Source organism: Athalia rosae, chromosome 2, assembly GCF_917208135.1.
Source record: "Athalia rosae chromosome 2, iyAthRosa1.1, whole genome shotgun sequence".
Taxonomy (NCBI): domain Eukaryota; kingdom Metazoa; phylum Arthropoda; class Insecta; order Hymenoptera; family Athaliidae; genus Athalia; species Athalia rosae.
Window position 1 is genome coordinate 17,298,807 of NC_064027.1, and position 15,869 is coordinate 17,314,675.

The window sequence follows — 15,869 nt, forward strand, 5'->3', positions numbered from 1 at the left end:
ATGAAACACCTTTAGCCGTTACACACCTATAGACGTACTGTATGCATTACGGATTGTTTGTCGCGTGACACCTTCGCCGTCGCGTTTCTTGCAACGCGCGCCATTGGAGTTCCTCGCACGGTGTCAAACAAACAGGTCCTTGTAAAAGCAGTGTCGCTCTACAACTGCGTGCTTTCATCTGACATGAATAATATATCGCCAGCTACGGAATTTCGGTTTCTCCGTTCAGCCGATAATTAATTTGACAAATTTGTGCGTAGCGATTAGGAAATAGGATTCCGAACAAAAAAAAAAACAAAAAAAAGAAGAAGAGGAGAAGGAACAACATCGCGTCGCAACAATAATTCGATAATCTAAAACACTTTTATCATTGAATCGGAAAAATGCTCAACTGTACAGATCTCGAGTGTATCCTCCACCATCATCATTACTACGCCCATCTTCATCAGTTGCAGCCACATCTTCCACCGGAATACGATCACGATGGTGAGTGATTATATTCTTTATGTTCATCGCCGAATCTTGTTTTACCGCAAGTTTGGAAAATAAATATTGAGCCACTTTGTTTACGGATGACATTCGGATGTTTCAATGAATTAGTCAGTTGTCAATTATTTATGATGCGTAAATAGACCGAGCGGGCGTATTATCGCCGGCAAACATTTCACGGGACAAAGTCTTGTTGGCACGGGTAAAGCCCTAAGATCGAGAACTCCGACATGTATTAGCCGGACTCGTGTAATTGGTAATTCAAAAGACGGACGGAGTAATGCAATCAAACAATTGCCAACTGCTTCGCGTGTCTAATGTAATGAATTGAATCGTGTAATTCCAAGTTTTTTAATCAATTTGTTTTTCAACGTGAGATTCGTTAGACCCAAAAATTTTGACGGACATCGGTAGCTCGTAATTATGAGAAAAAAAAAAATGGCGGATCTTATACGTATCTTATACCATGTATCTCATACGTGCATTCTATATGTATACTTTTGGACATTTGAAATGAAAATAAAAACTCCTTTATAGAAACATACATCGTTGTGCAGAGTATGAATATATTGAACCGTGTAATCATCCCGTGTATATAGGTACTTTCTTTCTCGTTCCACGTTATTAATTTCATTTCACTCGTTATAAAAGCAGGTAAGAAATTCATCTGTGTACAACACGTGAGCTAGGCGATAATTTTATCGTAAACTTGTTATACAATTAACGGTAATAAGTATAATACGTATTTAAGCCGTCCTGTGAGGAACGAACGATTCAGATGTGCGACTACAGGATTTCACATCGATGTTTTCAATTGCAGTTCAGCGTCACGTGTAGCAAAACGTTATCCAGTTGATCCCATATTGCAGGCTTCTGGTATTACTTTCTGCTTTAGCAATACATTTTCCGGCCCCTGCGGTTCGACTAAGTACGATCGTGACGAATGGGGCTTGAAGGTCGTTAGGATATCGGTTGACTTCGCGTTGTACTTGCACCGCTCACATTATAGCGGAGAATATAGTGTTGGTGACAGTTCGTATACGATGATCCACGATGTGATCTGCGGAAGTATATGAGATTATAAGAGTTTTTGAAGGCGCGTTTACTCAAAATTCACAAACTGACGTCGAGAGGAAATATAGATTTGTCGAATTTCCGCGAAAGATTCCGTTCGTGTCGTCTGATGAATTTTCTGATGATTTTGTAACCGTAGCGTTCCCGTTTCTTGAGTTATTCTTCCATCGCGTCAACGATTATTACAACATTTAACAGATGGATATCTTGAATTACGATATTAATTACCGCGCAGAGATCTGTATTGATTACACACTCGACGGCGTATATTATCCGTCATCCATTATTACTCAACTGTTACACACTCGAGCGTGCTTAGAGACTAATACGAAACGAACGAATTGCGAACGCAAGTGTCGAAGAAGACCGACTAATAAGGTTTTATCATCGTCGTTATTTCGCTGTACCGATACCGATGAATAATAAGATGATTCAGTTTGACCTCTTAATGGTCACGTGTGTTTTGTTAAACAAAGAATTAGCTCACAGCAAACATATCGGCTCGCATGTGTTTTTTCGTGATTATACAATACGAATTTTAATTATCTGACGTAAACGCGTCAGTGTATGGAAGAACGCAGGCATCTTCGACGATGTCGTTTAACTCGTAATTTGATTAAAAATTCTTCTCGCTACAACGCTGTGTGCTTTCGAAAAAGCGATTGGAAAATTTTGCAATTTTCTTTTTATCTCGTGGTGGATCGATCATAACCAGATTTTCGACGATTCATAGGTCAAGGATTCGTCAACTCGGTGACCATGCGAACTCAATTATGCTTTAACCATGTAAAACATGATGTGAAATTCGTAGCGGTTCGGGTCGTAAAAACTTTTATGTTTTCATTAACTGCAAACTAGAATATTTCACGGATATAATGATATTCGATGACATTAGCTTTAGGCAAAAAAACATTTTTCATACGCATAACCGCCGAATAAATTAATCCTTCGATCACGTCCTCTCGTAGGGACGTATATAATATAATATACGTCAAGTTACGTTTGTTGGATCGGCAGCCAACTTCCTTGGGTATAGTATAAGTATGACGAGCCTAGCGGTCGTAAGTCGTAGACGGTTTGGTTGCATCCGAACGTAACTCAGCAACCTTCCCGAGTTTTACTTTGAGGTCGGCCGTCCTCCAAGGCCAATGCTACCCGATCGTTGTCCACCGATCGGCTTACATTTTTGCTCATTACGTCGCGTAATCATTCACCTGGCTCGTATCAGATGCAAAACACTTGCAGAGACTGATGTTATATCACTGTAGCTTAAATCCGCTTGAAAACCTGTAACACATAATTCAGTTGTGTCGTTGATTTCGAGAATTAAAAATTGTTTTTCTGTTCAGAAATCGAAAATTTCTTGCCGATGTCTCGTCTGAAATTTCTTGGAATATCGTCGGTCGTAGTTCGTTAAACAATATCATTATACACAGTGTGACTCATTTTAATCTATTCCTGCCGATTTTTCCGAAACTATAATCAAGATACGAAATACGTTCAGCGTCAAATATTCTGGGTTCAAAGGGGGGAAAAATTGACGCTGTCCAATGTTATATCAAGTGACCTTTTAAAGGTCAAATCAAGGTCAACTTGATTTTTCTCAGTAGAATGATTTATTTTTCTCTCGAAAATCTGAAAGAACATCAAATTCTGCACCAACCAATACTCATCGCGTACCTTATTGGCTGTCCCATGTGTAGCCATACTTTTTTGACCCGCTACACCTAATTACCCATTGACTTTGGGCCATACTTTTTGGTACAGGATTTGATATTTTTTGAGATTCTGGAGGCAAAAGGTTGTCATTCTGTTTCAAAAAACCAAGTTGACCTTGATTTGACCTTCGAAAGGTCGCTTGAGAAAAAATTGGATAGCGTCAATATTTCCCCCCTTTGAACTCTGAATAATTAAAAGCAAACTTTTTTTCGTATCTTGCTTATTGTTAGTTTTGGAAGAATCGACCGGAATAGATCGAAACGGAACACCCCGTGTAGCGGATTTTCGGTGGGATGGACGAAGATTGTCAATTCTTCTTCTTTTTTGCGAGCCATATATTATTGGAAGAGATGTTTTGAATTTTGGCGGAGCGTTGATTTCACAATTTCCTACGACGTTGAATGCTTCGATATTTATGCGAGGTGGTATATCCGCATCTGGCGTGGGTTACGTATGGTATAATATGTTATTTGAATAGTCAAGTGTTGCGGATTTCACCTGCGAGAGGCGGTCTCGGGAGATAGGATAGTATGGTAATGCGGCGGTGTGTGGTAATACGTCTAGTTAGACGCAGGTCATTCACGCCCTGGGCATCAACGGTAGCGGCTATATTATAACCGTAACGACAAATGTAACGCAGAGTTTTTCACTGAAGAATTTCATTATTCCACGCCGCGACGTTTGTCGCTTTTTTGAATTCTCAATGATTTTACTCAAAACAGCCTTCCACGAGGCCTTGTTCCGCTCAGCAGCTGTACACATTTTAACATACCCGTACACGCCTATCGGTATAAACTGACCTATTTCTTTACGCCCATATAAAAAGTAAGATAAAAAAAAAAGAAAAGAAAAAAAAAAAAAAAAATTTCCGTCTCGTTTAACTAGATTGCCGATTACTCGGAGACGGGGTATCGTATGTCTACCAATTTGTACCGTGCATGCTCAACGAAGGTTGATGACGCGAGGGGTTTACCGACGTTACGTTTTGAAACGGGATGTTAACGTAGCCGCGATATATTCTTTACCTGTTGAAATAGCGGTTCGCGTTTCTGCACTTTCCGCCTCGAGCCCTGCATTTTGTGTGGCAATGCAGCATCCCTCGCGGCTGGTGCCGGATTGTTTTTTACGTTTTTCATTTTTTTTTTTTGTTTGCACAATTAATTGTCTCAGACGACTCACGTCAGCCGGTATTACCAAAGATAAGAGGGGCCACCGCTGTCGGCAAATCTTTCATAGCTTGTCATATTACTCAATAGTGTAATGAACATTACGTTCCGAAAAGTTGGACCCTCCGGCGCGTTATGTGTGGTACGTACGTACCTAGAAGAACAAAATGTAGCGCGTTTGCGTTTTGCGGTTTATCTGTGCCGAATTATATCATACGAACGTTGCGATATTATTTTATTAACAGTCATCCTTTGCGGAGTATGTTAATCCTTGATTCGTGGCTTTTGGCAGATCAAACGGTGGGATAAACTAGGCCATTCCGTGCGAATGGATTCAGGATTTGATAGTTCAGAGGTACTTAATTGTGTCGACTCACGTCATTCAGTGCACCCGGTTTGCCGTTAATAAATAGCGAATTGTACGCGTACCTGGAGGACAATTGACATTTCGATTCACGTGTGAACGACGGCGCATATATGTATGTTATTATATGGTAACCAACTTGTACGATCGTTCGATGTACGCAAGCCGAAAATATACATATGGAAATGTCAGAGGTTGTACGATCGGTATAATTATATTTGCGCAATGTTTTTTTTTTCGATATAATTATCGATAAAAAATTATCTCCTCGCGAAAGGAATCGTATTGACGACTCGCCGCTCAAAAATTCGATATCAATTTCATCGACGAATACAAAATAAAATCCGTTTCTTCGTCCGTGAAAAAGCTGTCGAATTTCTGCCGATATTGTATCATGGAAATAGGTCAAAACGGGGCGGAAGAAATTTGTAATTTATGTTCGTCGCGAGCGGTCGTATTCGTTTCGCCGTGGGCAAAATTTACCACACAAGATCTGGGCTACATCATCGATTAAAATATCCTAATTCACGATTATCGGCGGAATAACTGCAGCACCGGTCGACTCATTATCATTCAAATTAGTCAACCGATCGCCACGGACGACATCCTGAGAGATCGACATCCTGAAAAAAATATTCCCATTTTCACCGCGCGGATTTTCACTTTTGAACGTGAATTCAAATCATGCGGTATAGACGGAATGACTTGGATCGTTGTTCGGGATCACAGCAGCGCTGACCCCAAGGCAATAATCTTTCTCACTTGCAATTAGGTGCGCAGGCATCAAACACGGTTATAAGCCGAAGACGGTATACATTTATGCGTCTGTCTCTCTGTATAAAATGCGCGGCTTTCTGCCCATCTAGCGAGGCCTTGGCATAGATAACCGCGGACTGCCCGATGTGTATGGAATTTAGTATTATCCTAGAAACATTAAATGTCTCATGCGTCATTGACTACATACATGCTTATCCCCAGCTATTGACTCGCTTCGTATACGTGAACTGATATCGTACTCGTCTGCGCTTCGTGTATTTTTTTTGCGCCATTTCATCCGTGGCCAAGGTACTAATTCGTGAAAAAATGAAAAAACATATCCTACCGACGTCGGGGCTCGCATACAACGTAGTTAATTATTACAGATTATCCTTCCCGTAGAAAGAAATCTTGACGTTCCCCTCTGGGCTCCGTACACACGAATTTGGATCGTGTATAAAATGTGACTACATTACGTTTATTACTTTCACTTTCGTCTACCCACCCCCTAACAATATGCGTTTTCACGAGCGGCTTTCTATTTTTAAGCTTATCGTACGAATGCGTTGAATATATCGATGGAAAAACTCTAACGAGTGACACGCGTCATTGGGATATAAAGTTCTTTTGTCAAATATATCCACGCGTTGCAACCCCTCGATTGAAATTTTGTCGTAGGTGCGGCCGTTATACGTACATGTATACTCGTTGTAACTGAACTTTAAACTTTCTAATTTATTACCCAGAAAACGGTTGATCCGAAATACTGCACTGGCCAGGTAAATCCACGTTTGTTGATCAGGCGACCTGTTACCACGAATGGAATTGAAATTGCAAACATCGAGTGCGTGGCGTGTTGCAGTTAAAAGTTACGTTAGATTTTATGGGTCGTATGAACGCTAGATTATAAAAGCGATGCAGTGGTAATTACACTACCGTTACAATCGCGCACTCTACCGATAAGTGACAGGTATAATTGCATCGACGCAGATATCGATCGCTCAATCCTGCAGAATGCTGCCTGTCAATAAGAGAAGGGATTTACACCGCACCGGGTATAAACGGAATTCATAACTATCGCTATTCTGCAATAAATATTTGACGGAACGAAGGATCGAAAAAAGTTTTTTCGACTATGTTTATCGTATATTTTTTGAATAAAGCTTCGAGTTTTTACAGAACGCGAATAACGAGGATCGCCTCAAGGTAAAACTGTCTTCCAAACACCATTTTTATATCGTTCGATAATTCAGCGTCCAAATATTCTGCTGTCTCTCCGTTCCTTTTATTTATAGTGGCAAAAAGAAGATAGTCGACGCTGCAGGTACGTTATAACGATATCGAACCCACTTCTACTTTTTGCGCACCTCAAAGATTGTTCGGAGATTGCGGTGATCGCACACTCTGCACCGGATTGCCATTCTCCGTGAGAATATCATGTTTTCTAATTTTTTGTTTTTCTCGAAAAATTCTCGCCAGTTAAGAATATAAAAATAGACGCGGGTTATCGGGACGACCAGAACTTTTTTTTTCTCGCACCGTTTGCTTTTTCAATTTTTTTTTTTTGTTTTTTCTCACTTCTTTTCCTTTTTATTCACCTTTCGAGGTGGGCGCGAACGATTTTTCGACGCGAACAAAAATTGCCTTCGATAAAAATATCTTCGGAACGTAGGTAACGCATTGTCGATTCTACGGCGATCGTGAGGCGGATCGAATCGTGAGAATTCATCGAGCGAACGAATCTTCGCATAAATTAGATGCGGCTCATTGCGTAGGTGTTTATGAGGACCAGGTGCTTCGGCTGTCGATCGGTTATAAATCAACGGAACTCGCGTGTCTGCATGCCCATTGAATACGCACTTGCAATGATTAATAGCTGAAACACTGTTCGAAATTCCTGAACTTTTCGATCGCCGTGATAAATGTATATACATATACCTGTAGTGTTGGTACTCTAATCATTCCTCCACGCGTTTCGCAGGTGCGCAACGATGACTTATGCAAGTGGGATTAGTTTGTAATATGAGTCAATTTTTTATCACCGTACAATACGTGACGCGATTTTTACGGCGATCCGAAAAAACACATACAAACGACGGTTATACGTTTGTCAAGAATTATAGGTTGGAATTTTACATATGAGATGATTTTTTTCTTCTTCCGATTCGCAAATCACATATTATCCACGTTTTCAACTTTTCTTAATCATATCGACGATGTACGTCGAACTGTGAATATTTCCATGAATAAGTCGGCTAACTGTAGCGAACTACCGAGAGTCTTATCCTCATGATCATTTGATGATTTCTCCGTTTGGAACGGTCATTTATTGGATTTACCGTTTTGAACTTTTGAAACGGCGTACGACCTCCTCTCGGTGGTATCGGGTTGAAAGGGTCAATTTTGATTGGAACTGCAGCGACTTTCTCGAGTCATTGATCAGGACAGTCGGGATTGAAATTACACGTCAAAGTGGGCCCGTGAGATGAATCAATGGGATAATGTTAGACCTGCACTATATGTATATGTATATGGTCGGTAGATAGACGGTTTCACTATAGAAGCGTATTGATATCACATGACTCAACTAGTGGTCAAGTGAACTCAACTGAATTGACCCTGGAGGACTATTCGACCCTGTCCCAAGCCATTTAATCATAAACTTTACGCCCCACACCAGCGCATGGCATTCTCCGTTATTTGTAATCGACCAACGCCGTTTCATTTTGCAAACTCTATTACACCCCTCCCCCCCCGCCCCCAAAGTAATGCTTAACGATTGTGGAGAATAACCGTCGAAAAGTTTGTTTTTCCGATACGAAAAAGGTCAATGCCAACGGGAGTAGCGTACTCGCGAATGATTCTTTCGTCATATCGTCGTGGCGAATGTTATATGAGTCGATTTGTCGCAGTTCCGCAATGGCGAACACTCGCTTGAATTACTTTTATCTGTACTAAATAACGATTGCTGATTGTATATTAATTTTATGGTACACAAGTCCGCCAGTTGTAATCAAGCGTTAGAAAACCTTGACTTTCGCGTTCATCTGGTAAACGTGATGGGTATGTATAATAACCATACCGTAGATGACTTTCTCGCGTTGGGCTACCGCAGGTGTACGCGGCACATTATTTTCAGCTAAGCGATTTCGCTAAATGAATTTCATGTACGCCGGCTACACGTGTACACCACAGACGGCAGAGGAGATACATCGACGACACGAGTTACGCTAAAACGTTAGACGAGAGTTTCTCACACGCTAGCTATTATGAACTGTTATCAATGTACGTACACGGAAACTGAGCATCTAGGCGCGATGTAATTCAATAATTATTAAACTCCAATTGAAAAATTAGACGAACTTTTGAACGACGATTTCTCATCTCGCCATCTGGTATGCGGCAACTCTCTAAACTGTATCACAGTTGCGGTACGTGTAATTGTTTCGTTTATTCCTCGAGCTGCGTTTTCGCAGCGACGATTAATCAACCGGAAAAGTGGAGTGCAGCTACCGCGTTGAAGTTTGTAGGAAAACTTTGACGGACAACAATTCTTGACGACGGTTGAACGAAAAGAAGTAATTGTTTTTTCACCTCAAAAAATAATTTGTAAACGAAATACGCCAGTGACGATGAATTTGAGTGTATAGAATCCTGAAGTAGCCGATATTGTGCGACGAATGCACAATCTGGAATATCGGCGACGGTAGTATAATATTAGCGGAAGTTGTTCGCGTTGAGGTATGCGCGAGTGGATCAACCATGAATACCCGTACGACCGGTACGACACTTCCGTTCGATAACAATGGACGCGGATATCTCAGCGATATCATAGCGGCAACAATAACAAATCGCAAGTGATTCGCGTGACGGCGATCGAATCGTTACGAATTATGCACGTGCAAACTGGACATTGTCAATTTTTCGGATGCAATGCAATTGTCGCGTCGTGAACAACGATTTCACGTGGATCTCGAAATCGAATACACCAGATATCCTTCTGGCGAGGTCACGGACTACGTCGACGAGTTTTCCCGATCGACCAGCCGAAGAATATCGGTCGAGCTGTACGAAATTTTATTCCGATCGTCTTATTATTCAGTTTTGCAAGATAAAAAAAAAAAAAAGAAATTATCATAACAAATGAAAACAAGCCGCAAAAACGGTGTTTCTCATTTTCGATTGTACATTTGATATTATTGCGAATGGATTCGTTTAATTTGCAGAAATTTTTAGAAAATATTCCGCGATTTGGATTCCGAAGCGTTTGTGGTCGACCCTGAGGCAAAACTTTGGCCGATAAACTCGGCGGTGTTGTCCATTTATGCATTCGCTGATTGGTTGCGAATTATACGGCCGCAAAAATATCAGCGTTCAAAAATGGACGTATATTTCAAAAAATAAAGTTGTTGTGTTCGAGAGTTTGATACGTGTGAACGTTTAATCTACTTTAAGTAAAAACAATTCGATCGGTCAAGTCGGCATGCTGACGCTGGTCGCGATCGGAATGAGCGACACGAATCTTTTTTTTTCGAAATAATCGGTGTTAATTCGAGTCCTTTGAGTCTGGATGGCAGGACAGCACTGCTGTAGTCGGAGATTCGCGGAAGGAAGATTACTTTTCCGAATGGATTCGTCAATACGCCCACATATTAATCGATGTATCTTTCCGGGACAAGCTTTTTCACTCGCACTCGTTTGCCTTGCAGTCTTCAGTCCGTAAATGCGACGACGGGAAGCCGCCGGTGGACGGCGGGGTGCTGGTAGCGATTGTATTATAATACATCGCGCTGAAATCGAAGCGATTCGTGGAAGTCATTTATAACTGGTTGGATCGGCATTTTCTACGATTTCTCTATAATGATAGATGGATTGGCGAAAGATCGCTATATCGACGAAAGAATTAAAAAAGCACAAATCCCGACTCATGCACACATTATTTGGGAATCGATTGTACGGCGGAACGAAGTACGTGACTTTGCGAATCTGGCCTTTTTTACATACCTGCACTATAATCTACGCGCCCAACTGACACAGCCTTAAAATATTCAATACGAGAGAGTTCGGTGTACCAAGTTGATGAAAATTCACGGAATACGAATCAGATGTCGCTACCATTGCAGGGTATCGATGCGCCCAGTGATTGATTTCAAGGATCGTCAAAAACTGCGTACGGATCAATATCGAACGACAAAAAAATATACACAAATTGAGGTAATACAAGTGAACCGTCTCGACGCATCAAATTTCTGAGGAACGTTTGATTGAAGAAAAAATTTGTTATTTCCTTCGGCGGGAGGTCATCGCGGTAGGTTGATATATTCGTAATTTGTTTCTTTGTAGTTAGATAGAACACGGATGTGCAGCCCGGCTGCAAATTATATTATCATCACGAAACTGAGGCTATAAACGTTTGCACAACCAGCTCAATCTCAGGTTTTGTTGACCGACGTTGACCGACGGCCCTTATCAGGGTCGTATTTTATTACAAGGTTGTAACCATTTACGTGACCGTATTCACGGCAGCGAGCTATTACTCGCAGTCTATAAACGGCGCAGGATATAGGCATCTCGTATGTACGTGTTCGTATAATATTACGTACGTGGTATGTACGTACGTACGTACGTACGTACGTCCACGGCCTAATAAGAGTGGTCAAGCATCGATGCGATTTTCTTAAAAAATTGTCACCTCAGCTCCCCGAAAACGATTAATAGAACGAAGACGTCCCTGCGTACAGAAATTATCGTGCGATAACTTCATATGTATACATCGCATCGTATCCACTACGAGGTCCACATGATGAAATAAAAAATTGAAAGATGTATGTATTGATCGTACAAAAGAAGTCTCGATTTTTATGAAATATCTCGCATTGCCACTCCGAGTGATTTCGATCGTGGCCGAGAAAGCACGAAGCACCGCTTAGCTCTGTTTCGGTAAGGGCTGAATAAAAAATCGGGCCGATTCACGCAGCGTGTGCAATCATAGATATGAAATATCTAGATGTACGATGATACCAGGTGGTAATGAATAATTGTGCCAAATACAAGGGGGTGATATGAAGTGGACTTAAAAAAAGTAATCTGAAACGAGCAACCACGTCCGCCTAGTCATTGGCAATCCAACGCGCGTTCGCTACCCTAAAAGCTCACAATCTAGAAGACGAAGACTTTAGGTTGTGGTCCATTAGTTTTGTAGATTATTTACCAATTTTCAAGTTTTCAATCGATACAAATAATCGCCATAATTACCAGCGACCAGGCGACTAACCTGCAACCTTCGATGCCCTGTAGCGTCTGAACGCGACGTTTCAGGACATGATTTGCTCATCTTAGATTACTTGTTTCAGCGCACTTCATCCCCTTCTTGAGTTTGGCACAATTATTTACTAACACCCTGTGTATACGTGTGCGTAGTGAATAAATAAGGTTTCAGGGGATCAATCGACATTGCGATTATGTACTTGTGTGAGATAAATGTATCTGTGTACATATTTGTAAATAGAATCTATACATAGTATATATTGTATGAATTTCAGTTTACAACCGCGAAGGTTCCCTCAGCCTTCACGTCTTGTACTTGGAAAAACGATGAGTCGTAATTTTTCGTATGGTGTGTACCGAAAACTGATATGCTTCGCGATGACTTACATATAAAACGGTTGTTTAAATCTCTCATATTTACCCTTTGCGTATGTGAAGTCGCTCTCCAACTTTGATATGGTGCGTTGAAAATAGTACCGCTCTCTACATTAAACATTTAAACATATTGTTCATTTATTAAAAATAAATAATTCTACCCATTTAAAAAATGCATCACACGCATTTTTAGCGCATTCTCCCGAACTTCTCTGTACTATCGAACGCTACAATACCATTTATTGGGACAAAAAGTCTCTCGGTGTGAAACCCTCGGCATAATTATCGCACAGTTCATGTTAGGCTCACAATCAACGTTTACGCGAGTCAATATTATGCGATTTTGTTTGACGCAGGTGAGAATTACATTCCTCCTACGTGGTGCGAGAGGAACTACGACATCCGCTTGTTAACCGTAGGTAGAAAAATAGTTGATTCAGGTGCCTGGCCTCTGGCCCTGAACACTTTTTAGATTCTCTTCTCCAAATAATACCTCACGATTCAAAAATCAGGGGAGAAAAAATTGTTCATAATTCAGCCTTTTCCGATAATTATATTCATGAACAAGGTGAGTCAAATAATTATTGGCGTATAGTGAGAATCTGCGATGTGATCAAATTGTGAGTGAAACGGTGGATAAATTTAAATAACGATAAATTGTTGTAGTTATTATTCATTATCGTAACAGTGTTTGATTGAACACGAAACAGCGTAGCGTCGTTAGCATAGATCCCAGTTAGCACAATTTTTGCAGGGCGTTAAACAGTTTCGATCGTGTTACAAGTGATCTAATACGATGTTTTTCATTGCTGATATAAAAATAGACAACGTCCACTTCCGGTAGCTCGGAGAAAAATTAGCGCCAAGAGTTTCATGTACCTACTTCTATAGGGTGAGCTGCTCGCGTACACATCGTACTTGAATCCGAAGCCAAGGCTGCGGCTCGCGCGATGAAAAATATCAGAACATAACGATATCATGATCGTCGGGAGACGGAGGCTGGGCAACGGAAGCTAACGAAAGTTAGACACGTTCAATTGTACCCACTGATCGAATCCCCGTCATAAGACAGCAAGTGAAAGGCGCCGGAATTACGGCCGTAATGTTTCCGACGCGTCTTGATCCGATAAATTCATTATGCAAGAAAAATTCTTCACGGACGGTCGGAGGGTCAATGTTAATCGGTGTACCTTGAGATCTTCTCTAATTATCGTCCCCGTAGTTCGTTACGTAATAACAATTGTGTCTGCAGTCGCGACGCTCTTGAAGATTGTTTCTAAGTATTGCGATCGTAGCTACATCATAGGTATACCGACTCGCGTATCGATCGACTGCATTCCAAAAATATGAAGGATAAAAACTCACACCGATGCATCTCTCGAACATATCATCCCGAATACGATGGCGGTATGACATTACTCTTATCTTCCCCGTTATCGATGGCTAGACAACACTTCGTTCAATTAACTCGGACTACTTTGTTTTTTTTTTTTCTAAATCTTTTGACGGTGTCTGATAATCTAGCGCTGTAAGCGAAGTGCGTCCATAGAGTGTATTTTATTGGCGGAGATTCGTCGGAAACGAGGCGAGTAATCGATCAGCGATGGTATATAGGTATACCTTTTTTACGTCTAACCGCGAGTGTTGAATAAACAATTTCATTATTCGCAATCTCGAGGTCTTTACGAAGTCAAGTTTGATATGCACGCGAACAATTCATTCTTCGAGAGCGATACCATCGAGGTGTTCGAAAACATATCATTTCAAAGTACTTCGCATCGCTCCTTAGGACTTCCGGCATATTACCGAAGGTAAGGTACACACGTACGTACGTACGTACATACGATATGTTGATTGTTATATGAACCACACAAAGAGAGGAGACTGCAGCAGGCTGCACAGACATACCGTAATACCCACCAACAATCAGACAATCAAACGTTGATAACCTTCACGTGGCCATAACGCTCCCTACGTCGTACCGTAGAATTGCACCGTATGATTTGCTTCATAAATGTTACAAGCCTAGTGTTAAACCGTTGTTAATGTACACCGAGTGGAAAAATGCGCCTCCATTGCAGCAAGGCTGAAATGATTCCATTATTACGATTCGCCGTACCTTACACGTATACGGGCAGAAATAATGATTACGAATTTTCTCGCATTTCCATAACGCACGCGGCGGGGATCGACGCCGCGGAGACGAGGATATCGGATCGCGTTCGAAAATCAAAAGGAATATAATACGTATCCGCTTCGTGCCACCTAGGCGTTCTCGGGGGGCGCGGGTGCGGCTTGTGTTCCTCGATAAAAAGTCGACGAGGGCCTACGCTTTAACCGGTGGCACACCGTTGCCCATTGAAACCAATCGAGACAATCATGCACACGCAGGAACGACCGCAGCGTATGGGCAAAGTGGTCCCTTGATGAAACTATAACGACGGTTGTTGTGCGGTAAAAGCTCAAGCTCGAGCGTCCAATAGAATTGCAAATCATGGAACGAATGGGGTCTCATTATCTTTGAAATAGCGAGAAATCAAAGAGCTCGAGGAAACGGCAACGGCAACTTTTACTTTCGTTTCATCCAAATTACACGTCGTCTCGTTCTTCGTACACGTAATCAGTGTATATCCTGCTGAACGGTTAAAAGGCGATAAAACGATAGGTGTAAGAAACGCGGATGACCTTGTGCCTCATAGTTCCATCACGCGCGTGTCGTATTTAGGCGCATTCATGTATCTGCCTGGAAAAAGGTTTAACGGAGCGTAAACTCTGACCAATTACGGTTGGATTCCTGCGCGGAGTTGATTTTTTTTTTTTTTTCAATATTCATTTATTCATTTATTCGTTCATTCATTTATTTATTTATTTTCATCCGAACGTGACGTGAACTGATTGGCTCGGGTATAATGAAAATCAAGCGAGCGGTAACACCTGCGAGAGAAGAGCGTTCGTGTCGCACATAAAGAGAGTAATTATATACTTGGTAAGTGGAATAATAGCTCGAAAGGAATGGAAAAGAAGAAGGTTCGAGAGCACGGAAAATAATAATTGAAAAAAAGAAGGAGAGGAGAGAGAAAAAAAAAATAAAAAAAACAGTTATTTACTCGAACGCGATACGTTTGCGGTATACACGGTATAATCAAGATGGGGGGCTCGAAACAGGTCCACCTGCACCAACACGTGATCCAAAGTGAAGAACCGACCCTGACCCGCTCTTCGTGCACATTCGTACCGCAGATATGGATACATCGTCTTCTTCTTCTTCGTCATCTACTTTTTTACGCTAAAATTGCCAATTGACAGCTTCGAATGATCGAGGGCAAACTCATACTCCACATATGTATACCGTAGCGCGCGTTACGAGATTTTCCAATCGAAGACAACCCATTTTCAAGTTTGCAATACACGTTACGCTATACGCATACGAATCGATCTCGCTTCTCCATTTTATCATTCCTCGGGGCATACGGGTTCAATCGTCCGCTGCGAAGATGTCGTTTCTAATCTATCGGCTATATGGCACTCTCGTACGGAATAAATATTGATGATCATCCTACATGAAAGCGCGGTTATGTGCTCGATCAGCTGCACATAGATTCGAACGGTTCTAAGATAGATTTATGCCAACCTACCTGTATGAAATTGGATAAACTGAC

General features: G+C 41.4%; 2 protein-coding genes across 16 annotated transcripts in view; one reads left to right on the plus strand and one right to left on the minus strand.

Moving 5' to 3' along the window:
• Positions 1–352: 352 nt before the first annotated feature.
• The window catches only part of LOC105692096, a 109,952-nt gene continuing 94,435 nt past the window's right edge, over positions 353–15,869 (plus strand). For both annotated transcript variants that reach the window (XM_012411084.3, XM_048650264.1), the window contains exon 1: positions 353–486. In XM_012411084.3, coding sequence (XP_012266507.1) covers positions 384–486 — 103 coding nt within the window. In that variant the 5' untranslated portion in view covers positions 353–383. The remainder of the gene's footprint in view (positions 487–15,869) is intronic.
• LOC125499929 overlaps positions 1,171–15,869 on the minus strand; it is a 73,825-nt gene continuing 59,126 nt past the window's right edge. For 7 of the 14 annotated variants that reach the window (XR_007276985.1, XR_007276978.1, XR_007276981.1 and 4 more), the window contains 2 exons: positions 1,615–2,850; positions 1,171–1,549 (listed from right to left, as the gene is read on the minus strand). Coding sequence is in view for 3 of the 14 variants with exons in the window: in XM_048650269.1 (XP_048506226.1) it covers positions 1,450–1,549; positions 2,778–2,850 (173 nt within the window). In the remaining 11 variants the exon portion in view is untranslated. Of the gene's footprint in view, positions 1,550–1,614; positions 2,851–6,310; positions 7,105–12,256; positions 12,319–15,869 lie in introns of those variants that run through there. The other 7 variants (XM_048650269.1, XM_048650272.1, XM_048650271.1 and 4 more) reach the window with 5 other exon arrangements.